General features: G+C 38.7%; 2 protein-coding genes across 9 annotated transcripts in view; one reads left to right on the forward strand and one right to left on the reverse strand.

Moving 5' to 3' along the window:
* Positions 1-1,683: 1,683 nt before the first annotated feature.
* Positions 1,684-11,407, forward strand: LOC143026357 (DPH4 homolog). 3 transcript variants are annotated; one of them, XM_076186602.1, is made up of 4 exons: positions 1,731-1,826; positions 3,122-3,181; positions 6,220-6,446; positions 10,135-11,407. In XM_076186602.1, exons 2-4 carry the CDS (start codon positions 3,166-3,168, stop codon positions 10,327-10,329), a joined length of 438 nt encoding a protein of 145 aa, XP_076042717.1. In that variant the 5' UTR covers positions 1,731-1,826; positions 3,122-3,165; the 3' UTR covers positions 10,330-11,407. The 3 variants fall into 3 exon arrangements, with proteins under 3 accessions (XP_076042718.1, XP_076042719.1, XP_076042717.1); XM_076186603.1 differs by lacking the exon at positions 3,122-3,181 and having other exon boundaries at positions 1,684-1,826; XM_076186604.1 differs by lacking the exon at positions 3,122-3,181 and having other exon boundaries at positions 1,686-1,821.
* Positions 11,336-27,466, reverse strand: part of Hrs (Hepatocyte growth factor regulated tyrosine kinase substrate) — an 83,470-nt gene continuing 67,339 nt past the window's right edge. For all 6 annotated transcript variants that reach the window (XM_076186597.1, XM_076186600.1, XM_076186598.1 and 3 more), the window contains 6 exons: positions 22,608-22,723; positions 21,961-22,135; positions 20,965-21,172; positions 20,078-20,201; positions 16,882-17,291; positions 11,336-15,115 (listed from right to left, as the gene is read on the reverse strand). In XM_076186597.1, the coding sequence (XP_076042712.1) occupies positions 14,775-15,115; positions 16,882-17,291; positions 20,078-20,201; positions 20,965-21,172; positions 21,961-22,135; positions 22,608-22,723 (1,374 nt within the window). In that variant the 3' untranslated portion in view covers positions 11,336-14,774. The remainder of the gene's footprint in view (positions 15,116-16,881; positions 17,292-20,077; positions 20,202-20,964; positions 21,173-21,960; positions 22,136-22,607; positions 22,724-27,466) is intronic.

The raw sequence follows: 27,466 nt of genomic DNA on the forward strand, positions 1-27,466 counted from the left end.
TAGATCATGAGGTATTCCAGTTAACTACAGACCCCTCTGCCTCACTTCACAAATGTGTTGAGATAGTACTTATGAAGAACCTAGTGAACTTCATAAAAAGGATATGGCAGTCCAATCCGGGACAACATGGGTTTCGGAAAGGACGGTCATGCCTTCCCCAACTCCTAAACCACCACACAATTTTATAAACATTGTGAGCAGAGGAAAAAAACGTTGATGTGGTCTACCTAGACTTCGCTAAAGCATTTGATAAAGTAGACCAAGGTGAAAAATATGAGCGTCACTGGAAAACTGGGACTACAGCTCCATGAATTCCTGAGTGATAGAATTCAAAAATTAATAGTGGATGGAGCCCAGCCCAAAAGCTCAATGGTAATCAGGGGACTGTCACAGGACTCAGTGCTTGACCCACTGCTCTTCCTAGCCATGAAAGGTGACATAGACCTGGGGGGGTAAGTCATCCAAAGTGTCCTCATTCGCAGATGATACCAGCATTTCTCGAGAAATCACAACCAGAGATAATTCCAAAAGATTACAAAAAGATCTGGAGGTAGTATACAAGTAATAACAACATGGTGTTCAACAACAAGATATTTGAACTGATAAAGTATGGGGCAAACGAAAATCTAAAAGAGCACCGGGACACAGCGGGTGAAGAGGAAATACAAAGGAAACGCCGAGAGACCTGGGGGTGTAGGTGATTGATGACTGGCTTCAAACCACACATAACCCACACCACTAGTGCTGCTCGTAGGTGGATACCCCGTTCCTTTAAGACAAGGAATCCCGAATATTTGCTACCTCTGTGGAACACCATAGTAATGTCAAAGCTGGAGTATTTATGCCAGCTATATGGTCTCCACAAAGTCAGGGAGATACATTAACTCGAACAGGTCTAGATGTATTCACTAATAGGTTATCTGGGGACTCCCTGAATTACTGGGAAAGGCCAAAACTCATCAAGCTCTATTGACTGCAGATGACGCAGAGAGCGCTATATTATGATTTACGTCTGGAAAATCTTAGAGGGCACAGTACTAAACCCACAAAAAAATAAAGAAACGACAGAAGGAAGTGGTATCAAAAGGAAACATCATCCGAGGTTTGGTAGGATTTGTGAAAGAAGGTCCATAAGTAGCTGCTCCCAGCGACTAAAGATGATACAGGCGGAAAGCTTCACCTATGTTGACCCCAGACTATTCAACTATCTCCAAAGAGAGATACGGGACCTAACGGGAGTCAGCACAGGGATTTCCAAGAGGAAACTAGACAAATTTCTGGCCAATATCCCAGACGAGCCTCCAATCCCACACGGCCCATCTTCACGAGGAAAGGTAACGAACTCCATCGCAGACCAGTTCCAATATGTGAGGCTTGGACAGAGAAGTGGGAGTGGTATGTTCCCAGACAGAGCATGGTGTTGACATAGGAACTTATCTATCTACAAGACCTACAAATCTGTATTAGTTGAATCTTAAAGACACAAAACTGTGATCTGTGGTCGTTGCTAGAATTAGCTACTTTCTAATTATATAATATGTAGGTCGTAGTCCCAGGTTTCCAAGGTGATTTATTTTTTTACACATATAATTCTTTTTTGTTCGTTTATACCATGATATGTACATAACACGAAATTTATCATATATAATTTTTCTACAATTCCACAAAGATTACAATGCGTTGGCAACAATTCCCGAAACTGGCAAAACCTGGCACCTACGTAGTTGTAAACAAATAATACAAATCTGTAGCATCAGTGGAGTGTCGATTGCCGAGGTGGAATTGACGGTATTTTGGATTTTGATTTGAAAATTTACCCATGTAAGGTAATTAAGATACTCATATTACTCACTATTCATTGAATATATGACAGTTATGTCCACAATTATTCCTGTACCATATGTGGCTCAATGGAAAGTATATTTGGTATTGTTGAAGCACTGAATCGTCACTGTTTCAGTCAAACATGGCACACAGTTGACCAAAAACACGAACATAATCCGTAGGCTCAGTAGGCATGGAACTTGTATAAATGTCAGAACTAATATGATGGCTGCCATCAAGTACGACCTTCAGAGTATGGCGAAGCGGTAAATTATCGCATAGACTCCTGTGGTTTCAGATAATCATCCCGTATAGATCTGAGTCGTTAGCGTGCATAGAAATTTAATACAAAGAATATTGTATCGCAGAGTTTATAACAGTAATAGTTTGATAAACGAGTAGACACCTCTTATTATATATTGTATTTGTACATTGATCCACACCAACAATTGCATGCATGTAACTGTTAAATGCTGCCTGCAAAAAGTAGAGGAAGCTGCATAGTCAGACTTAATGTCAAATGCAAATATAATGGGTCATCTTTAAGTCTAGACTTTAAGATTTAGGATAAAAATTGCAGGTATTTGTGAATTTTTGTCTTGCCTACTTGTGAATTTTCGTCTTGCCTGCTCACACAGCAATTTGCAGGGACAGATGTAGGATAGGTTAGTTGCTTGAATCACATTAGGAATAGGGAGAAAAACATATTTCATAAAAATATAGTGGATGAGATGAAACTTCACAAATTGCGGATAGAGTATAGTATAACAATTTAGAATTGTTGCCTTGAGTTTCACGGACTAGAAACCTAGGTATTTTTTTTTTCAGAAGTGCACACCTATGTGATATAATAATAGAAAAATTAGATATCCTGTAAATTTTAACACATCAATGTAATATACATTTTTCTTGGTGGAAATCAATAACAACAAACCTTGCTAAAAGCAAATACACAACTGAATGGAGTTGCAACGATAGGCTTGAGACACCATGATGTCATCTGTCCATTCCTGTCAATGTCAGCGTGACGATGACATTGACGTTGTGTACTGGGTGTTCTCCTACTTCGAGTGATGTCACCATGCTACATATTTTTAAGACAATGCTATGAAGTTGAGCTTTATCCTTTTCTTCAAGCTGTGAAACTCCTCTACACCCCACAGTCTGATCAGATACCAAAACTGGCTGTCAGCATCCCTAATGATGACAACAACCCTAATGACCTCTAGAATTACAAATACTGCATTACGAAATACTGGTTAGGTTAGACAAATTTATTGTGCTTTAATTTCCTCAGCCTCCACTTCTATCAGAACAAAGACGGCAACTGAAGCAGACATCATGGCTCCATTTGTTAGTACTGTATCACTTTTAGTAACTTTTTCTGTTGTTGATTTTGACCAAGGAAAGTGTAAAGTACATTGATGTATTATAGTTTGATTTATTATAATTTACAAAATAAATAATTTGCTATTGTTATGTTGCATAGATGTGCACTTCTAAAAGAATATAACAGTCTAAAGGGTTATGTTGCACCTCACCTTAGCTCCTTCCATATGATGATACCTACGTAGGTGTCATGAGGAGCGAATGGGTATATGAGGATGCTGACATTGTCATCTTGATAATATTTATTTTGTAGTTGTAGCTGAGTGACCCCCATTTTCTGTAAACTGATTTGATCATACTTTCTGTGGTTATTGATATTCAGAGTGAAAGAGACTGAGTAATACAGTTGTAACTTATATTTTATAACATGAATATTGTGATGCATCATCAAATCATCATACATCAGGCAGCCAATGTTGCCTGCAAGAATTTGACTCATATTAAAGAGGTTTAAGAGTAGCAATTCTCATTTGCTTCCCCACCCCTCCCATGCTAAACATGGCAAAATGAATTACCATCAATCCCTTGTATGTTTAGACAAAAGTACAGGTAGTTCTTAATTTAAGAGATACAGTATATTGGGATCAAGAGGCATTGTTGATAAGAAATCACATATCATATTTTTCGGTGTGTCAGGCACACCTGTGTAAGAAGTACACCCTCCCAAGGCCTCTAGTTAATCCATATAAGAAGTGCACCTTTGTACAAGGCACAGAGACAGTACTGATTTAGTTTCCATGCGAGAAGGACATAAAATATCTTACAAGGTCAGTTGATCAGCCAACAACATCACCATAAAAAAAAAATACTGTACTTAGCATATGTAATGGTAAGCATGTGTCCTAAAGTGTATTCTTGATTTCTGTTATATTCCTCACTGAGAAAGCCATCAAAATCCTTGTCTTCAGTGTCATCCCATAACAGATTGTTATACATTTCAGCTAACTCTGGTGTATATCCATTAGGTAGTCATTTTCAGCATCAGAATCTGTGTCTCGCTCATTGTTGAATTCTGGCAACGGTGGCAGCATTTCAGATTTGCAAAATCCACTCATGATTATTGATTCTCTCACTTTCTTCCACAATTCAATAATCCACTCTGCAACTTGAGTATATCCAGCACATCATTGACAACCAGTTTTTGTGAAGGTTTGCTCTCCTGTACACATCCACTTCTCCCTCATCATTCGAAGATGGTCTTTGAATGACTTGACTGAAATATCGAGTGGCTAAAGGATTTTCATTAAGCCTCCTGGGATAATTCCAATCTTGGAATTGTAGCATTGGAGGTTTTCCTTTACCAAGTCAGAATTGTGAACAGTCATGGAATCCATGATGAGCAGTGATTGCTGCACATGGAAAAAGCCTCCAGGTCTCTTTACATAGGCTCTGTCCAACGTATCATTCATCACAAATTCTTCCGTCCGCCCCTTGGGATTGGCATGAATGATGCCTAGTTCTATCCCCATCCCATTTTTGTTGCCTTTTACAACTGAAGTGGGAACACTCGTCAGCGGTATTCTTCACCACCACAGGGTTCAGTGAAAAAAATAAATGAATATTTAGAGAAGTGGTACAGGACAGTATTAACCTCTGCAATACAAGTTAAATTCTCACAGGCAGCATTTGCTGCCTGATGTACAATGATGCATCACATTACTTACATCATAGAATATAAAGTTACAGCTGTATTACTTATTTTCTATCACTCTGAATGTTAATAACCACAGAAAATATGATTAGGCCAGTTCACAGAATATGGGGGGGTCATACATCTACAACTACAAAATAAATATAATCAAGATGCCAACGTCAGCATCCTCATATACACATTCACATGTACGCGTCATCGTATCAAAAGGGTTAAGAGTGGTGGGACAGCATAACAGAGGGGCAGTCACAGTATAATAAAGTATCATCATTTCTCTATGAATAGATATTTCCTCTGTCATAGAAAAAATGATGTGTGACTCTGGTCTGTAGGGGTGCCCTATATAGACCCTAAAGTATCAGCTACATGCTACTGAGCAGCTTTTAACGCCACAATAACAAGCAGTCAATATCCCAGACAGGGTTAAATGTAAAATTATGGTATAATAGTAAAATAAAGTCAAATGAAATAGATAAAATTAATGTAGAAAATACAAATAAAAAGGTATATACAAACTTGAGTGAAACTGGAAGATTAAATGGACAAGATAAAAAAAATAACTTTACTAGAAGCTACAGAAAAAAATACATCTTCAATTAAAAGATGAAATCCACTTTTGTAAAAAGTAAACTGAAACCCACCAAACAATAAAAAGAACTACTTCCACAAATAAGGAAATATATCACAAAGATGGTGCTAATGGGTGTCTTAGATTTGCAACAGATAGGTGATTCTTTCTTTATGTCTATCATAGGTCTCTTAAGATAGGAAGGGTAGGTAAGTGGGTCTTTTGATGCAGATATATATATTTTCATTTTGTCACCACCTTTACAAGGGGATTGTAGGTATGGTACATATCTATATACCAAGGCTTTTTTCTCCTTACAAGGGAGGTAGCCAAAAAGGAATTGGCATAAAATCACTCCCACTCATTCCATTCCTGAATACACTCCACACCCCTCCACCCTCCCTCTTATCGTAGCACCTCCTGGATGACGGGTCATCCCTGCACCTTGTCCACTGCCCTGGGTCAGAATCAGTGTCGCAAGACACAGCACATCTGCAGCAAGGCCACTTCCCTAAATTGGCGAACCCCCCCCCCTCTCCATCCCCCCATGCATAAAAGGAGATGGGGAGAAATCCCTTTGGGCTGCGTCAAAATTTGCTCACACATACTACCTTACCCCCACCCCCCATCCCCTCATAAAAAAATATATATACACATATTTTTCTGAAGGGAACATTGGCATCCCTTTAATTTCTTTCTATTTTCAATTTTCTTTTCATGATCTTTTCAGAATTCTGCCAGTGTATCACATATGATTTGTGACTTGTATTTATTTGTACCGATTCAGGTTCTGCACAAACTTCCCTCATGAATCACTACGAGGTGCTTGGGGTTGCCATAGATGCAGACACAGCCACCATTCGAAGGGCATTCCAGGACCTAGCCAAACAATATCATCCAGACAAAAGTAGTGAGGACACAAAAGAACGATTTCATCATATCAACGAAGCATGGAGGGTCTTGAGTGAAGACAGTACTAGGAAAGAATACGATGGAAAGCTCAAAAGACAAAAGGTATTGAGATATATCAAGGTGGTATATTACAGGTAGATGTAGAAAGTTATAAATGTACATGAGAAATTTGCTTGTATAGAAATTGTGTGATTATAATTTTTCAACACCAGGGCAGTTAGTTCTGGGGAAATGTTACTTCAAAGAAAAATTCATCTGTTTTAATATAGTTCATAATGTATTTTTCTCACATGAAGAATCAAGGCATGGTTTTTATTGGGGACCTCCTTTACATGTGAAATTATGGTATATGCATGTATTTACCTAGTTGTATTATACGGTAAGGGAGCTATGCTCGTGGGGACTCATCGTTGTATCTCTCAGTATCAAGTTTTTCTTAAAATCTTGAATAGTGTTTGCACACACTGTTTCTTTGTCTAATTTGTTCCAAGTATCTATCACACTGTGTGGGAAGCTGTTTTTTTTTTTTTTTTTTCCTCTCCAGATCTTTTCTGTAATTATATACATATATTTTTTTTTCTTTTAGTGTGTATGCATGCATGTGAATGTATTTACCCAATACCTATTTGTGTGCTGGTGGCGTAATTAGAAACGTGTTGGTCTCTCATTCACTTAGTCACGGGTTCAAATCCTGCACTTCTCTGATTCCTAGCAGTGACTCTTACCTGCTCCAACAGTCCAAGTGCATAGGACAAAGATGACAGCTTCAGTAACAGCTATATACCTCCTGGCATAGGCTCCTCCTCATCACCTTATTTACCTATGTGTAATATACAGGAAAGGAGTAACAGTTGTAGGGTCCTGTCTCTTTTCTTCAACTTATCATACCTAGCTTTATGTATGGTCTCAACTTGGGCTATATCATTATTTTCCAATTATCATGTATTCTTCTAGCTGGGACTATATCTCCAGAGCTATTCAAGTATTTGTGCATCTGTGTGGAAAACTGTATTTCTTCACATCCTGTCGACATAGAATCTTTGTCAATTTGTTCCCATGACCTCTTAAAGCCCTCTTATCCCTAATCAAGAGACTTCTTCAGTTAATGTAGTCAATCCTCCTCAGCAGCCTGAATAATATAATCATATCACCTTATTCTCTTCAATCTTTCAATGATGGCAGTCCCAGTGCTTTTAATTTTTCCTTTTATGGTTTAATTGCATGGTTGGGAACCGGTTGGGTTACTGCCCTTTGTATTCTTTAGATCATTCATCATCCTTCCCTCTGTGTGGGGACCATACAGGATTTTTTCATATGTAGTTAGTGAAAAGCCACTTTAATCTTTTGCAGCAGTCCATATGTCTCCCACAGTTTCACTGACATGTCTGATCAGGTGACATGTTTTCTATTATCATTACTCATAAATTTTTCTTCTCTTCTGCTTTTACAATGGATTAGCTTCCCAGGGAAAGATGGTCTTTTAAAGCTTATTGCCCATTTGTAGTACTTTGTATTTTTTGGTATTGAAATTGACTATATTCATGGCTCCATGCAAATAGTGTCTAAATGTTTTTACAATAGCCTAAATTCCTTGTTTTTCACTCTTGTGATTTTTACAATATGTGCAAACTTGTTAACATAGCTTGTACCTTCTGTTTTGTCATGAACATAAATAAGGAACATTATAGCTGCAAGCACTGAACTTTGTGGAACTCCACTAGTCACTGTTCTTCCTGACATCTTATTCTTTATTACTCTCTTCATATGCCTTCCATTAAAAAAAATCTTTCCATTCGAGTAGATTACCTTAGTCCTCCAATATGCTCCACTTTCCACATGAGACAACTGTAAGGTACTCTATTGAAAGCCTTCTCTAGATAGAGGTACTTACAGCGTTAATTCAAATCTTTACTCACCATTTATTCAGTGTTCTTCTTTCATAAGTTTAAGTAACATTTTACTAACAGTGGACTCAAGCATACAATCCATAACTTCTGCCTGGCCTGGTCTTCATATCTTCCTCATCATGTTATAATGTTGGTCGCACAGTCCACCAGTTTATTCCCCCCAACTGGGCTGGCTAATCATGTTTCCAATGCAGTGATGTTACAGCTCACACATGTGCACATGTACATGTACACAAGGAAAATTTATAAGCATGGAAATATGCACTCTCTCACTTCCCTAGTCTAAGTGTTCAACTTTTTTTAGTTCATTAACTTACTGTTATGTCAGTTTACTACCTGATACTTATCCACTTATGATTCCACTTATAACTATAACAATACTTAGATTTAACACAATTTCCCCCTCTTTTTTTCAGTTGCTCTTGGTGACTTCTTGCATCTTTTCAGGTTCTCCAAAACTTTTTCATGAGCAACATGTGTGGTGCTTCTTTCTTTGTCAGGCAGTCAGACAATTGCTTAACTGTTTCCACTCATTACATGTTTTGAATTTCTCTTGTAGTTATCATGTCCTGAAGGACAGCCATTTTGATCCATAAGCTCCTGTCCTCTACAAGCATAGTTGATTTCAAATTGTCAACTAAAGATTTGTTGTTAACAAGGCATATTAGAGGGATGACATACTGACTCCCAAGTGTTTTCATCAATACCACCAAATACATTCCATTCTCTGCTGCAAGCAAGTTCAATGCTTCAGCTGCCAGAGTGGATTTCACAATCCTTCTCATTCTTCTTCACCTCCAAACAATGGGACAACTATTGCCATCTCAATCCTTCAGAAAGATTATGTGTCTGCCTTTAGATCCATTGTCAGTTAGATTTCCAAATGTTGCATCACTACAGCATATCTAATTTAACCTTACCAAACCAAAGTGAAACAGGATTTTCTCTTTCTTTATCACTTTTTGGGCTCTTATCATGTCACCAATATACGTGTGACAAAATGTCGCACTCTGTTCACACATAGTCTTGTCTGTGTTGCAACCCAGTTAATTTGACCCACAATTGCTCTCACCTTCTGGGTGATTATCCATCTTGTCAAAATAATCTTCTGGCCGTGATCCTATACCTCCTGAAACACATCATTCTCTCCAGTTCCTGTCTTTTCTTTTAACCTCCAAACACTCATCTACACAGCATGCAAGCAACATCTCTTCATCATCCCTGCTCAAAATTGTAACGTCCACCTTTTCGCCATTTTCAAGGCATCTGCTAATTTTCGTTGTTTCATTTATAATAAACTGTTCTGCAGATCCTCCACATCCCTTACATTATGTAGCAATGCCCATCTGAGCCACTCATTCAATTCGTTTTTGATGAATGTCTCCTGCCACTCGCTTGGTGTTCGGATTGTTTGCTACTATTTCAGAGGTTGTCTTATTCTTAAGGTCAGGAATAGTGTTGCACAAAACACTGGGTAGAGTAGAGTTGAATGACACTTGAATCCATGTACCAATTGGTTAGGTAAAAAAATATTATAGTGATGGGAGTACAATGTAAACCAGCTTAAGTTGTCCAGCCCTGCTGTGGAAGCACAGTGTCTTGTTGCATTACTTTAGAACTGAGCAGTATGGCCGTATACAGATACGAGTCCTCATTTACAAGGTGATATGATGGGAGGGACAATTGTGGTTTTGGATTGCTGTAGGGTGGGTGTATGCCTTGATTCAGCTATACCCTTATAAGAGGTGAAAGGCCCTCTGGTATGTATATACATACATATACCAAAGGCTTTTTCCCCCTACATGGGGGGTAGCCAAAAAGATTATGTATATTACAAGGTACCTAAGCATAGAATTTTTATTTATCTATTTATTTTTTTTCAGTTGTATCAAGAATTTCCTGTGAGTGAAGAACTTTATATAGAAGACCTTCGTTTTATAGAAGAGAAACGCTTACACTCCCATGAATGTCGATGTGGTGGTCATTTTACCATTCAGTCCTGTGATATTGCAGATGAGGAGGAACTGATTGTCAGCTGTGACAATTGTTCCCTCACCATTAAAGTGATAATAAAGTAGGGATCAACATTACTTGTGTTTATTCACATTAATTATGTCTGTATTACCCAGTTCAGGCTGGATATCCACAGAGGATAATATTAAACATGTGGCAGCAAAAAATCTTCGTGCGAAGCCCTTGGCAACAGTTTCAAGAACAAAGAAGCTTTACCCTAGAAGTCGAATTCTCCAAGAGTGGGAAAAGAAGTACCAGCACACTATAACTGACCTTATTTCTAGAAAAAAAGATCAAAAAGCCAACAAGAATCAATTGGTAAGTAAAAGCAACCATGAAATTGTAAAAGATCTTGGTAACACTGGACATGGTTGTACTATTACACAACCTTTTCAGGATAACAACAGTGAGAAGGAAGACTCGCAAACCTTAATTTTGCAAACAAAACTTGCACCTGAAAAGAAAAGTTCTTGTTTGAAAATCACACAAGAAAAAGTTTACTCAAAAACTGAATCATTAATGTTGAAGGTCGGGATGCAATCATCAGTCAAGTCAGAAGAATCAAAACTAACAGCTGAAGACAATGTTTGCATGGATAAAGTACAAGAACAAAATGTTCCCTTAAAAACCAATTTAAAAAGAACACAAGCTGGGACTCCACCATTGATGTCTGTAGATTTTTCAAGTAACAGATCTAAGATCACAGCCCCAACAATTACAGAGCAAGGTGTGAGGAACATACCTAATACCAACAAGGAAAACAACGGAGAAATGTTGCTAAGACGGGACTCTTCAGAGGGTAAAGTAGTTGCTTCATCTGTTCTACAGAAAAAGGCTCGATCATTTTGTTCATACAAGTGTGACCAGTTGTTCTTCTTTCAAAGGCCAAAAACCCAACGAAAGCCCTTGAAAGAAAGACTGTCTAGAGTTTAATAAGTAGTAAATTTATCTTTTATGCAAGTTTTTGAAATGTATTCTTTCTATATTTGTGGGATGTAATAGTAAATTGGTTTATATTTGTTCATATATATAAACGTATGGTTCTCATACAAGGTTAATATAAAGGTAAAGTGTATCAAGTAAATGTATTTGATAGTTTGATTACATACATCATGTTGATAATAAATTGGTTGACCTACAAGATTTGGGGTTATTTACCTGGTACCCTATTTAGTAATATGATGTGGCACAAACCTACAAAAACAAGTAAAGCATTAAAACAAAGCTAATTTTATGTCTTGTGATTATAATTCTTTAAAAGTATTTACAAGCTTTTTCACTCGCTCCATATATTGTCCATACATTTCAAGCTTTCAGCCAGATTTTCTATCAGAAGAGTTAGAAAAAAAAGTGAGCAATCACATGTATTTGAAGCAGGCTAGTACAAAATTGGTGCCATGCTACAATCGAGACTGACAAAATATAGCACTGGTATCAGTATTTATACACACTGACAAAAATGTTTACAAGAGATTTCTGTACTAAAGCCCACTGCCAATACCAAGAACTTCCATTCTGACATTAAGCATGAGTATTTCCTCTCCATGGTCAAGACTGCTGAAAAGGTTTTAAATTGTCCTGGACAAAGAACAGTTTAAGACAAAAATTAACCAACTACCGAAAAAAAAGTGCTGTAGTTAAAATAAAGAAATCTGGATATATTCTCTCTCCCCCTTCAGCATGGGGTTCAAATAATGACTTAAATAAAATTGTCTAATGTCAACTAGCTCAGAATCCATATGTGCATCACTGAGGTATCTTTACATCAAAATGTGTTCCACCTCAGCCAAATAAAACATATGATGTTAGCAAGATCCAATTATGTGAAGTGTAGACTTGTAATGAAAAGGCTAGATTTGAGTCAGAACCCCAAAACTAGTCATTCCAATGAGGTAGGGGGATGGTACAATAATCATACTGACTTTATGGCCAATTGCACTGAGCACAAATACATACATATACCAATGGCTTTTTCCCCCTTACAAGGGAGGTAGCACAAATACATAATGCACATAAAACTTCATACAATTTTCCAGTACGATGGCATTGCCCTAGACCTCCGTGAGGGTTTGTGGTGTTAAACTAACCTTTCTTGCTTAGGAAGTTCATCTATTACCCCTACTATTTGTATGCAATTAGCAGTTGCCAATAAGTCTATCAAAAGACACATGCGAGGATGGATCCTTTATTAGTAAATTTTGCTTACTACAGCTTTATCAAATACATGACGTATTTGATAAAATACAAGCTTGTATTACTTATGAAGGCTCCATCCTCACATGGTGTAAAAAAAAAATATATATATATATATATATGCATACATAATCCCTGTATTTTCTTCCCTATACGCTAGGGATGATGTATACATTGCCACCTTTTCCTAACTCCCCCCCCCCCTAAACACCTTTGTTTTTATCTACCACTGCATCTCGCTCAAATTTCTTCGATGGCTCATGCATTTCTAAATTACACTCCTTTCTCTGCAGAAGTTTAAACTCTAATGTTCACAGCCTGACATGTCTCTTCCATGCTCCCTTTTCAACATCACCCTCAATGCTTTTCATTCACTCAATTCTAATTTACATTAATTCTGAACCATTATATTCTGCCTTAGTCATAAATATACCTTATACCAGGAATGGGCAACCTGCATGCAAGCCAAAAGTCTTTCTCACTTGCCAACTGAAAATGCTGGGAACATATCATTATATGCTATCTTTTAAGTATTGGAGGAACATTTTTGAATATTAAAACAGATCACACAAGCATAAAAATTAAAATATTGTGTGATTTGTAAGTCATATCAGATTGTATGAATGCAAAATTTAGTGAATGGTAGTTTTTGCAGTTATGTGCAGTTCTAGCTGTTATTTAAAGTCACAATTCAAGGACTTGATTTTTAACATCAGCAAAGACAGTGTGTTTAAGGCAAATATACTGAGCAGTTGGCTTCATTTCACCAGCTTTTAATCAAATATTTTTTAAGTGGTCACTAAAAATGAGATAATCACTTTGGATAGCTAGATCCTTTTGTGTGACATTTGTATTTTATTTAGATTTAAGTTTGAACTTGCACACAACTGAATAAGGATTTTGCTTGCTGATGATTTTATTATTTACGAAACACAAAAGAATATAGGAAATTATGGTAAAGGTGTCTAATGTCTAGCCACCTGGAGAATGATGCAATTTGACAAGGCAGTCATGTGCAGGACTTAAAAGTTACTGTGTTTTTTGTAAATATATACATACCAATATACTAATATGGGTGGGGTCTTTTTGTGTGGGTGGCTGCTTTGACTCTGCCACATTCTTGAGGCCTTTGAACATATATACAATGTTCATTACTAGTCTTCATCCAAGAGGAGCCAAGGCATATATACTAATGGGTATTGGATGGGTGCTTCTTACCTCTCTTAAGAGGGTTAAAAAGCCTTTGGTATATAGATAGATTTTTACTAAACCCTTTCCCATTATCTGACTTGGTATGTCACTGGTCACCATCACATCAATTCCCAGACAGTTGCTCGCATGTGATGGTCTTGCAAAATGGACAGCAAAGCTGCCCATTTTCAAAATCTGAACACCCCTTACCTTCATCAACAGGTGCAGCCCTAAGGTGCTGACACCTGGTCTCCAGACTAATTCCAAGATCCCTCTTTAATCAAAATCATCTGTATTTCTTATACTTTTGCATATATGGGGAGCTGATAGCCAGGGTCTGCTTTCCTCCTCTCTACCATTTATAGTCAGTGACACAAAACAGCTCCACACTAATACAAACAAATCCAAAGCTTGTTCTTGGAAAGATCTGTCCGAGTCCCCAAGGACCACTGTCAGCTCTTGTGGGGTTGCAGAGTTTACACTTGTGAAACTCAAAACAATAAATTAGTTCAGATTCTGACTTTCAACTCTATCATGAAAACTGAAGTGGATAAAATAATGACAACTGCCACAACAATAATGGGGAAAATAAAAAAAGGTCCGTCCTCTTCTGTATGCTTAACAAAAGTCCCTCACAATATGGGGAAATTGTTGAGTTTGGAAAATAATATATATATAAAGAATCTAATGAGAGAACCATGCCCCTTTTCCAGAATTCATCCCAACAAAATCACGGACTAAGTGCTGATAATGAGAAAACAGAATAACAGCACATTTCAGTTTCACAAATTAATAATAAAAGCAGTGTGAGTATGAGACTATACAAGTTTACAGTAATAACTTCTAAGGGAAGAAAGGGAACTGGAAGGAAGCACATACTTTGCATAAACACATGACCAGAAGAGTGAGTGTGTGTGTATGAAATGTACCTTATGCAAGTCTCAAGCAGTTACAATATTCCACTCAGTCATATCACATTCTTTGTATTATGGTATTCAATTATACATATAACAAGAGCCCCTAATACCACTGAAAGACAAGACACATGACAAGATGAACTTCTGAATCTAACTACAAACATGACTTGTGAGCTGCCATCAAATTCCAGACGATCAACCATGAGTTATTAGTCGAAGGAAATTAGCTCAGCCTGCTGGTCTTGAGGTGTTTGAGGTTCTGGCTGAGGTTGTGACTGGGCCTGGGTTTGTGGTGGTGGTGGCGGGTGTTGTTGCTGTTGGATGTGAGGTGGTGGAGGCGCATGTTGTGCATTGGGATCCATTGGACCGCATGTTACAGGAGGCATTGGAACTCCCATTGGTGGCTGCTGGCTAGGCATAGGTGGAGGCATGCCACCTGCAGGAGGGTGCATGCCCTGCTGTGGGGGAGGTATGCCTACTGGAGCAGTGCCAGGTGGAGGGACATAGCCTGGCATACCACTTGGAATGTTGGGTAAGGCTCCAGCCATGCCTAGAAGAGAACAAAATTGGAAGGCACATCAGGTATATGAATAATCACATTAATAATACAATGAAAAGTTTTTCAGTGGGATTGATGAATTATTCACATAAATATTTAATGGAAGCAGAGAAAAATAATAGAAATGTGGAGAGTAGGGATGGAAAGGGAGCTGGCAGGTACAGATGATGAAAGATTATTGGGATGGTTTGGATACATGGCAAGGAGTGAAGAAAGATTAGAAAGAGGTGTGGAAGGCAGAGGTGGATGGAGTAAACTTGAGAGGTCAACTAAGGATGAGATGGATGGATGGGATGCAAGGGGTTTTGAGTAAGAAGGGAATGTCCGTTGAGCAAGAACGGGAAAAGGCAGGGGATTGAGTTGAGTGGAGAATGGCTGTGTAGGGATGATAATTTGACCCAGCCTGAAAGGATTTTCTCACCATCTTCTCTTTTTTTCTATGCCTGTCAAGCAAGGAAGATAGAGGGCAGGGGATGTGGGAGTGGTTGTGTGTGGATTAGATGTACAAGGAGAGAGGATAGCAACAAATTGGAAGTGAGTATTAAGGGAGAGAGGCTGGAGGAAGTGGATAACTTTAGATACTTGGGTGCAAATGTGGCAGGAAAGGGAGGAGTGGAGGTGGAGGTAAAATGTAGATTGAGAGGAGTAAATGCCCTGGGGGATTAAAAAGTGTAATTAGAAATAGACATTTGGGAATGGAGGATAAGAGAAGATTGTATGAAGGGGTAATTGTGCCCACAGCACTGTATGGGGCAGAAACATGGGACATAGGAGAGGAAGACAAAGAATTTAAATGTGTTTGATATGAAATGTCTGAGAAGTATGGTAGGGGTTACTAGGCTGGATAGAGTGAGGAACACGGAGGTGAGGAGGAGTTGGGAGATAGGGTTGATGAAAGAGTATTGGGATGATTTGGACACAGAAAGAATGAGTGAAGAAAGATTAGTAAAAGAAGTGTGGAAGGCAGAAGTAGTTGGATAGAGCATGAGGGGACAACCAAGGATGAGATGGATGGATGGGGTAAAAGGGGCAATGGGAAAGATGGATGACTGTTGAGGAAGGGAGAAGACAGAAGAGAATGGTTGTGTATGGATGATGCTATGATGCATGGACAGGAGTGGGTGGGGATTTGCAGGAGGGAGTATGTGTAAATGATATTTTGATGCAGTCCAAAGGGATTTCTCACTGTCTTCTCTTTTTCTGCATGAGGGGACACTGGGATTTGCCAATTAAATGAAGTGCCCTTGCTGTGGATGTGCTGTGTCTTGCTGCATTGCTTCTGACCCAGGGCAGTGGGGGAGATGCAGGGATCCATCATCCAGGAGGAACCAAAAAAAAGTGGAGGGGAGGGGCGGTGAATGGGGTGGAGTATGTGGGGATGAAATGAGTGGGAGTGGTTTTATGCTTTGACTTTGTCTACCTCCCTTGTAAGGGGAAAAAGGTCCTTGGTGTATGAATGTATGTACTGTCAATCTCTGTCACATTCAATGTCTTAATTACAAGGGTTATGGTCAGAGTCTCCCTTTATGCTTTGACTTTTAATGGGGCAAAAATAAGTGGGAGTTCCCTAGGTCCCTTACTACATCTCATTTAATTACCTTCTATGACATGCATGTGAACATGGTGGTGGCATACTTCACCCCGCCCCATTACAGCAAGGAAGAAACATGGTAGATGTGTGATATGATGATATGGTTTAACGTCACAAACTCCCCCCTACCGGAAGGCTAGGACAGTGTCTCTCACAGAGCACTTACCTGTCATACTGTATGGCGAGTACTCAGCTGGTGGTGGTGGCTGGAATCCTTGCTGGTTTGGCATGGTTCCATGTGGCATGGCAGGAGGCCCCTGAGGCGGTGCTGCTCCAGGGGGTGGTGGTGGTTGGTATGGTACACCTGGCTGTGGAGGGGGTGCTTGATAGGGCATAGAGTTGGCAGGAGCTCCACCTTCCCCTTGGGGTGGATACATATACCCTGGCATGGAAGCAGCCCCAGGATACGGATATCCCATGGAGTAAGGTGGAACAGCATTCTGTGGGGGTCCACCTTTATTGAAAATTTCCCTTTCGCTTTCAGCCATACGGTGCAAGGCCAACTGCCTTTGGTATTCTAGATATTCCTGTTTCTTCTTCCTCATTATTTCTAATTTCTGCATCATTTGTATTTGCCTGGAAAAAAAAAAAGAAAAAAAAAAGTGATTAACAATTCACAAATTGACAAAAAAAATCCAGAACAATTCATAAGAAAAAAAGTCTGATTAACAATCCAGAATTTGACAATAAAATTCCAGAACAATGCATAAGAAAAAAGTCTGATTAACAATCCACAAGTTGACAATAAAATTCCAGAACAACTCATAAGAAAAAAAGTGATTAACAATCCACAAATTTGACAATAAAATTCCAGAACAATGCATAGGAAAAAATAAAGGGTTATGGGGCCCTGTAGTGGATATGTTGCATTTTGTTTCGTTGCTTCTGACCTGGGCTGTGGGAATCGGGCAGGAATGACCTGTCATCCACAAGTTAAAAGAGAAATGAGTTATGGATAGGAGTGGGAGGGTGGGTGTGGGTGTATGCCTTGACTGGCTAACTCCTTTACAAGGGGGAAGAAGCCTATTGGTATATAGATAGATTAAAATGAGAAATAGATATATGAAGATAAATGTAAGGAGAAAATCAGATGGGGTAATTGTACCTATGCCATCATAAGAAGTAGAGACATTGAATAAAATGGAAACAGATAGTGTTTGTTTTCAAAATAAAGCATTTGAAGAAGAAAGAAGAGGTATCACAAGAACGAATAGTGAGGAACATGGAGGGAAGAGAGCCATCATAATGGGTAGGTAGATAAAAGAGTGCTCTAATAGTTTACACATAAAAATTATGAGGAATATCTACCAAAAACTTGAAAGCAGAAGTGGATACAATAAACTTGAAGACCAATAAAGAGATGGATGGACAAGGTGAAAGGGGGTTTGGATTCACTGGGAATGACTGTTGAGAGAGAAGTGAAAATGCAGAGGATAAGAACGGAGGAAGATGTAAATGGACGAAAGGATGACACAGCCTTAAGAGATGTTCTTCTCATCTACTTCACAAATGATTTCAAGGGGATAAGGAGGGGAGGGGGTCACCATATGATAAAACTAGCGGGAGTAAACCAACTTTGATGATCAGGCCCTGCTGTGGAATTGTTCCTTGCTGCACTGCCCTTGACTTGAGGATTATGGCAGAGGACTAGGTATGAAATGCACTTTGACTTGGCCATCCCTCCTGTGAGGAAGGTGTATGTGTGTGTGTATATATTCCTATAGATACAAGCTTGGCACAGAACGTCTTTTCAAGGTTATATACCTCATTGGGAGCATATACTACAATAAGAGATAAAGCCCAAGGTGTGCTGTAGTCGGCTACTCACCGCACGGTGGGTCCCATCAGTTTGGTTTCATCAGAGGTAGGTGTAATCCTCATAATTGACCTTATCCCTCGCTATCACTTCTGATCCACTATATCCAATCTATACGTATATTTATACTTGTCCCCCTTACACTCTTGGTTATCACCCACCAATCAATCCAATGCCCCTGGTCTGTCTTGCAGAAGACCCACAGGCTTCAGGTGGGTCCAAAAATCACCTCTAGGAATATATATATATATATATATATATATCACAACAAAGTAATGTCGTAGCACATTGGTAAAATAATACTAATGACCCACTTTCGGAGAAGAATAAGCGAAAGTAAAAAGATCCATATATTTCGATCACTAACTGTGATCCTCTTCAGCAGATGAAGAGGATCACAGTTAGTGATAGAAATATACGAATCTTTTTACTTTCGCTTATTCTTCTCCGAAAGTGGGTCATTAGTATTACATAAATATATATATATATATATATATATATATATATATATATATATATATATATATATATATATATATATACATAAATATATATATATTGTGTAGTAGTCTTGGGATTGATACTTTGGGGCATTGTAATGAGGTGTTCTATGCAGTAATTGTATCTGGAGCAGTCTGAATCTGTGGCCAAGTCTATTCTGTGTTGGTACAATTTCAATGCTGGATGATGCTCTGAACACAAACATCCCAGTGTGGTTCATACCATATTTGGAAGTTGTTTTCCTGTAGGGTATCTGGGGGGTGGGGTGGGGGTATTGAGTTTGGTGGTCTGTCTAGAAAGATTTGTTTAGTGATCCAAATGTGTTTGTGTTTTAGTGTGGATCATTGTTGTTATAATTTCCTTTTCAATAAACATATCTTTGTCTTTTCTCTGGTAAATTTCATTACTGCCACCCACCTCCCCACTAAATCTATTTTCTCCTACTCTACCGTTAAGATTTTCCAACTATATTACACATACACAATACTATTGTGATGTATAGTACCAAGACTTTTAAGGTGAGTGATGGTCAGATGATTAGAGATGATTAACCCCTTCAATACGGGCCACAACGCACGTCTGGCAGCATTAGCTGCCAGACGTGCGATGTTGCGTCATAATACTCGCATTATAAAAAATAAAGTCACTGCTCTATCGCTCGTTCTCTTTCACCCATGAATTTTGATAACCATAGAAAATATGATGAAGCCAGTTTACAGAGTATGTGGGTCACACAGGTATGACTACAATAAATATAATCAAGACGCCGACGTCGGCATCCTCGCGTACCCACTTGCTCCTCATGACACCTACGTAGGTACCATATGGTAGGGGTTAAAGAGACTGGAGGGATGTGGGATACCTTTCACAGATTTTGTTCTTGCTAATGCCATATAATTTTACTAAACTGAAAGAATCCTTGTAGCAAAGAGCTAAACTTTTTCCCATCCAATTCTACATGTTGCTTGACCAAATTTAATTTTCAGTGGTGTACAGTGGTGTTGTTCTTGTTATGACAAACTCTGGGTGAGGAAATCTGACATACCTTTGCCTTTCCTGTTCTTCTCTTTCTCTGCGTAATCGTTCATTGTGATCCTCACGGAGGGCCTCTAATGCCGCTCTTGCATCACGCACCTGGGTTATTTTGTCCTGCAAACTTTCCAGGTGAGCTGAAAAACAAACCAGAGGCATCATATCTTATATCCAGATGTAGTCAATTCTTTGACAACTGAAACCACCTTCAAGGGCTTTAATCCTTGTATTTTCTTCAACTAATATCAACTTAATCTGCATGTCTTGGGACAAATTTCACTGAAAACAGACTGCCCTTAACAGCTTTCACCCATACATACATATACCAAAGGCTTTTTTCCCCCTTACACGGGAGGTAGCCAAAAGAAAAAGGCATAGAAAACCACTCCCACTCACTTCATCCCCTACATACTCCACTCCCTTCTACCCTCTTATCTTAGCACCTCCTGGATAACGGGTCATCCCTGCATCTTGTCCACTGCCCTGGGTCAGAAGCAGTGTCGTAAGACACAGCACATCCACAGCAAGACCGCTTCATTAATTTGGTGCCTCCCCCCCCCTTCTCTGTCCCCTCATGCAGAAAAGGAGAAGATGGGGAGGAATCCCTTCAGGCTGTGTCAATTTATTTCTGATACATACTCCCTCACCCCCCACCCCCCACCCACTACCCCTCATCCATCACAGCTTTCCCCCATCTATCTGCAATAATAAATAATAAATAAATAAATTTATTTGGCAAAGAATAAATATACATGAATTGCAGATAAAGACAAGACCACATAGTTCGAAATAATAACAGCAAATTGCAATAACTTTTAACATATTCCCTTTTTCTTTTTAATTTTCCACATCGTTACAAGTCCTGACACTCAACTTGACTTTAGTTCACAAGAGACTCACCTCTCTGGTCATCTTGTTGCTGGATGTACTTCAGTAACTGTGAGTGCATAGCAGTGATGTTCATGAAAAGAGACTGTACAGCTGTATCATTGGCTATGGACCTTCCACGGGACTGATTGCTTTTCATCCGGTTCACAAAGATCTCCAGTTGTGATCTCAAAGTGCTGACAAATTCATCTACTTCTTCTGTTTCCCCATTTTGGAAACGCTAAAAAAAGGAACAATATGCAGTGTATAATAATAAGAACAGCATGGAAGTTAAATGATAAAAATTAAATCCACTTCAAAGAGTTTGATGGTGTGGTGTGTTCAGTAATGTAATTTATACTAATTTCTTTGTCATACTAACAAAACTTTTTCGAGTCTGTCATGGTTAGTGTTAGACTACGATCCTATGAGACAGACCCCTTGATCCCTTTACAGATTTTGCTCGAGCTAATGCCTGGCTATTTTATTCACCTGAGGATATCTCCTCAAATTGAGAGTAGTCAGGCTGTCTCAATTTCCTGAAATGACAGATTCTAAGTGAACATGACCACTGCCAGACTTTCACAGAATATACTGGCACTCAAAAGCGCTAGGTTGGGAAACTGCCTCACATGAAGTTTAATGTGCACACAATATTGCTAAACATTACTCATACTATTTATTTACTGTGTGAGAGAGAGAGAGAGAGAGAGAAACACTCAGGAATTTACCTCTATCATAGGGGAAGTGACTTTTGGAGAGAGAGAGAGAGAGAGAGAGAGAGAGAGAGAGAGAGAGAGAGAGAGAGAGAGAAGAGAGAGAAGAGAGAGAAGAGAGAGATAAAAGAGAGAGAGAGAAGAGAGAGAGAGAGAGAGAGAAGAGAGAGAGAGAGAGAGAAGAGAGAGAGAGAGAGAGAGAGAGAGAGAGAGAAGAGAGAGAGAGAGAGAAGAGAGAGAGAGAGAGAGAGAGAGAGAGAGAGAGAGAGAGAGAGAGAGAGAGAGAGAGAGAGAGAAACACTCAGGAATTTACCTCTATCATCTTAGGGGAAGTGACTTTTGAAGGTGACGTGACTTTGGTTGCAGCATTGAATGGTGCTGAAGGCTGAGTCGGTGACAAGACATTCTCTGATCGTGGTTCTTCAACTTCCTTCTGTTGTTGTTGTTGTTGCTGCTGCTGTTGTTCCCAGTATGAGCGATTCAGATACCTATTAGGTAGAAAAATGTAAACAGAATTCCAGTCTTTCATACAAAACTGTTGTGTGTACTTGGATATCATTCATATTAAAAAAAAAGCTTCAATCCTCTACAGAAATCTACATCCACAATTGATTTCTTCCATAAGCAAAGATAATTACTTGCAGAAAGTAAATTTTCAACTTATAATTAGTTCAGTAAGAGCATTTAAAATATACCTCAATACTTATTCATCTACCTTCCATTTACATAGTTAACACCACATCTTTAACTTGGAAGCATTAATAATGTCTAGATTTCCATTACTGATGGCAGAGCAAAATTTGTTTGTGTCACAGGAGTTGAGTCTATCCCTTTAAATCTTCAAACACATTTCAAGTTTATGAAAAAACACTAAGAATTTTGGGAAATATTTTCCATCAACATACTCCAACAAAAGTTTTAACATTCTTCAAAGCCACATAATTGGTTAACTTTCCCTACCGTGCAAGTTCTGGATCCATATCCTCCTTATCTTTGGAGGTTGGTGTTGGAGATGCTGGCGTGGGTGAAGGCTGTCTCCAATTCCCACCCAAAAGGCTGGATGTAGCACGCAGCTTCTACGGAGACAAGAAACATACTACAATTGAGATAACTGTATTTTTGTACTGACAGCATTTTCAGAAAACTTGAAACTCCAATACCTTTTGTTACACATCTCACTGTTCATGAGAGCAAATAGCTTCTTGTTTATTTCCTCTGCCACAGTCACTATTATGTTCTAAATTACCATTTTTCTGACTCATAATGAAGTGGGCATACTTGAAGCTAACCCACCATACAATTTTGCTACCTGCATAGTCAATTTTGCCAACTGCATCACCAATGAATGGAACAAGCTTCCAACTTCATCCATACCAAGATGAAGAGGACCCTGATCTAGACTACCGAAGGCTCTGGATCCTGAAAGCTACCAACGATGAACCAAAGAGATGTCCTATGAGAATATATGATGAATTCAAAGACCAATGGATAACTCCCCATAATATGTAGCCCCAAGGATACCTTAACAATAGAACTAAAATCAAGAGCCCAATATGGCAGTCAAACACCTACAACCTTAGCAGGCACCCCAGTTCAAACAACACTACAGAGAACTTTTAACACTTACGCAGGAGTGTGATGCTTGAAATTAATTACCTATGTCATTGACAGATTATCATTGAGAATCAGCTGATTGCACAAGTGTGAACAAACATCTGCCTGTAAGTTTCATGTATTTTCTCAAGCAAGATCCACTCAATGTAATAAAGTTAGAAGAAAATATGCATGATATGAAGTAATAATGATATGAAATACGATGATAATATGTAAAATGCATATGACCAGGACCAGTGAGATGAAAACTGCACTGTACTATCATGGATGGTTTGGACACAAGAAAAGAATAAGTGAAGAAAGATTAGTAAAAGAAGTGTGGAAGGTGCAGAGGTGGACAGTGAACATAAGGGGGCAACCAAGGAATAGATGGATGGATGGGGTGAAAGAGGCATTGAGCAAGAAGGGAGGAAAGAAGGGAGAAGGCAGAAGATAGGGTGAGTGGAGAATGGCTGTGTATGGATGATAGTGTGATGCATGGAAGGGAGGGGGGGAGGGAGTGATTGTGTGGCTGATATTCTGACACAGGCCGAAGGGATTTCTTCTCTTCAGTGTTTCAGCATGAGGGGACAGAGAAGGGGAGGTTGCCAATTAAATGAAGTGGCATTGCTGTGGATGTGCCGTGTCTTGCCGCATTGCTTCTGACCCAGGGTGATAAGCAAGATGCAGGGATGACTCATCATTCAGGAGGAGCCAAGATGAGAGGGAGGGAGGAGTGGTGAATAGGAGTGGAATGGGTGGGAGTGGAATGGGTGGGGGTGAAATGGGTGGGAGTGGAATGGGTGGGGGTAAAATGGGTGGGAGTGGAATAGGTGGGGGTGAAATGGGTGGGAGTGGAATGGGTGGGGGGTGAAATGGGTGGGAGTGGAATTATGCCTCTTGACTTTGACTACATCCCTTGTATGGGGGAAAGAGTCTTTGGTATATGTATGTTACCAATGATGAGTGGTAACACAAAAGAAGACTGGCCTCCACAGACACAGGCAGGAAACATAGGAATAAATAGAAAAGATTTTGGCTTCTGAAGATTAAAAAATTGGGGAACAGTTTGAGGACAGTGATTATGATGATGATCCAGACAGTGAGAATGAGACAGTTTCCTTTTCAACTTCTAGAGGTGGTAATATTGGTGTAAAACCAGTCTGATCAAAACTGCAAAATGTGAGGACTGATAACCACACAAAACTAGATGGTATAATGGACTTCACTGTATCCCATATCAAGTACAGGCATACCTCACCATACATCGTTAATGGATTTCACAAGTCACAACTTATGTTGAAAAGCAACTCAAGTCGAAATATCCAAACTATAAACCACAAATAAGCACTCCCCATTGTGGGCGGAGCTGGTGGGAGCCACTTCACACTCACATACACCGTGACTCATGTGTCGGAAGAGTAAGCCTCGTATACAGGCACCAGTATAGTTTTCTCTTACTTTAAGGCACTTTACATTGCACGGCTAGCAAATGGAGCAGAATGGTTATCAATGGCACAGAATACAGGGAGTTGTTCCTTTCCTGTATACAAGCATACTTGACCACAGCTCAATCAGCACGCAGGTCATATAATTATCTCCAATTTCTTCTTGGTTTCAAAATGTCTGCTTTTCACTTTGTCTTTTTGTGTGATTCATTCTATGTTATAACACTCGAAAATTAAATCTAAAATGTCTAATTCTCTCAGATGGAGTATAGTTTAATGCTCGGGAAGAAGGTTGAACAAAGAAAAAGTTTTGTTTGCCTTGAATTCTCAGAAATTTAGTGACGAATACGCATTCTTCTCCCACAATCTTTATAATGGTCATGAGAATACAGTCAACTCTAATACAGAGTTTATTCAGTTATCTAACAGTGTGTAATACAGACTGCAGAAGTTGGTCATTGCAGCGCAAAATTATATTAAACAAGACTTCAAAGTTACCGCACATGGCCAAACACCCAAGATACGAGCCGCACACAAAATTTGAAAATCCAGAGCGACAGGGGTTAAGGAAAACTGACATACCTTCAAAAGTGACTTAACTCGAAACAACTTGAGATGAGCCATACCTGTATTTCCAAGGTTCTTTCCAGAACATGGACAAAGGTTACTGATTTTACTTTTGTATTATCTATTGTACCAAACAAATTATTACAAAGCTATAAATACTGTTTACATTGATCCCAAAGGTGTAAAGCCTAGTATCAGTGTAACAGTATGGCTGCATATTTTCGTATGCATATTTCTTATGATATTAACCAATGAATACTAGATCTTACAAACTTTAAGCATTCATACAAATAGATACATGTGTTCTGAAGTACACAGGGTACAAATAAGCAGCATATCAGCAAATAAATGCAAATATCCTCATTTCCTTATGGTCTTTTTTTCGAACAAAAAAGTGAAAAAATCCAAGATCCATGAGAATCTTAATTTCTACTTGCTATTTGTGGCATAATCATAAAATTCTGACATTTGTTACAGATATTTGACACTTTTTTTATTTTTTTAAAGGAAAATGGGCATCATAGGAGAATAATTGTCTGCCCTAATCAAGTATCCAAAGGGTTAAATATATGAACTCTACTCACTATTCAGTTCATGATCTGTTATTGATTTCCGTCGAGAATATATAAATTACATTAATGTATTATAATATCTAATTTTCTATTACTACAACCACTCCTCATTTAACGACGACAATTTGGACCAGCATCGCTGTTGTTAACCGAATTGGTCATTAAGCGAAAGTGTATACATATACGTACATGTACTGTATGTACAATGTCCAGCAATACATGTATCTTTATTTTCATGTATTTTCCCTCTTTTATACAGTACATTAAAGCTTTATTTACTGTTTATTTACGGTGGTTAGGTTCCTGAAATTACCGTATATGACCAAATCCGCGTATGCTGACATTCCATATTGAATACCGGGGTATTTTTTTAGTTTTGACCATGGGCGCAATATAGCAATAGAAAATTAATTATTAATTTTGTAAATTAAAATGTATCAACATAATATGCAATTTTGTGGGCGGAAATGAAAGTAAAAAATACCATGCTACAAGAAAATATGCTAATGAACGAAGTCGGTAGCATAGGATTGGGACGCCATCTTGTCGTCTGCCAACGTCTCTCACGACGACGACAACGAGGACGAGCCGGATGACATTTAATTTGCAGGTAATGATTTATCAAACACAGGTTAGGTTAGTTTAGTTTAGGTTAGACAAATTCATCATCCTTTTATTTCTTCGACATCGGCATCTATCATAACAAACATGGTGTACCATTCGTCCGACATGACTTCGTTACTTACGAAAAAAAATTTAGCACCTTTTTTTTTTTTTTTTCCGCTCACAAAATTGCATATTCTTTGATACATTATATAATTTACAAAATTAATAATTATTTTCTATTGCTATATTGCGCCCATGGTCGAAACTAAAAATTTACCACTACTGGTATATACTGTACCCCAGGTAGTTTTTGCAGCTTGCAGGATGGTAATGTAGACCTAAGCTTCAGAACACTTTACCTTACAGCTAATATCCACCGTACAAGTTCAATTATAACATCATACAAATTTGCCTCGGCCAACTAAATTATTGTACACGACGTCGTAACTTCGGGAGATTTACGTCAAACAAAACGTAACTCCGCGTCGTCGCTAACCGAGTAGGTCGTTAAACGAGGAGTACCTGTATATGGCATAGGTGTATGCTTGGTATATAGACTGAATATTGTATTTGATTCTACTGGGACAGAATTGATCATTGTTTCCCTATTTGGTTCTATAATTCTTTGCAACATACCAAGAATCTATAGACCACCAAAACAAAATTTGTGCCGGTCTGCTTACTTCTTACATCTTGATATTGTTGTAATACCTCCATGGATTGTAAAAGTGTCTCATTAACACTGACAACATATCACTGAACACCCATATTACCCATCTCAGTTATTGACTGTTCACTTCTATTAACACTGAGAATATATATATATAGATTGACCTATCATTAACGGACACCGCATTACTGGATATTAGATGCAATGGACAAAATCCGCTGGTCCGGTCCAACAATCTAAATTTCGCGGGTAGGGTGAATGCGTCCGTTAGTTTGGTGTTTGTCCGCTGAGTGGCTGATGGCGTGATGGCGCCCACTTTGTTTTGTTTACTAGTTAACAAGATCGTGATCGGTGTGGACGTTT

The sequence above is a fragment of the Oratosquilla oratoria genome, chromosome 6 (assembly GCF_046742065.1).
Source record: "Oratosquilla oratoria isolate Oo_2021 chromosome 6, ASM4674206v1, whole genome shotgun sequence".
Lineage (NCBI taxonomy): Eukaryota > Metazoa > Arthropoda > Malacostraca > Stomatopoda > Squillidae > Oratosquilla > Oratosquilla oratoria.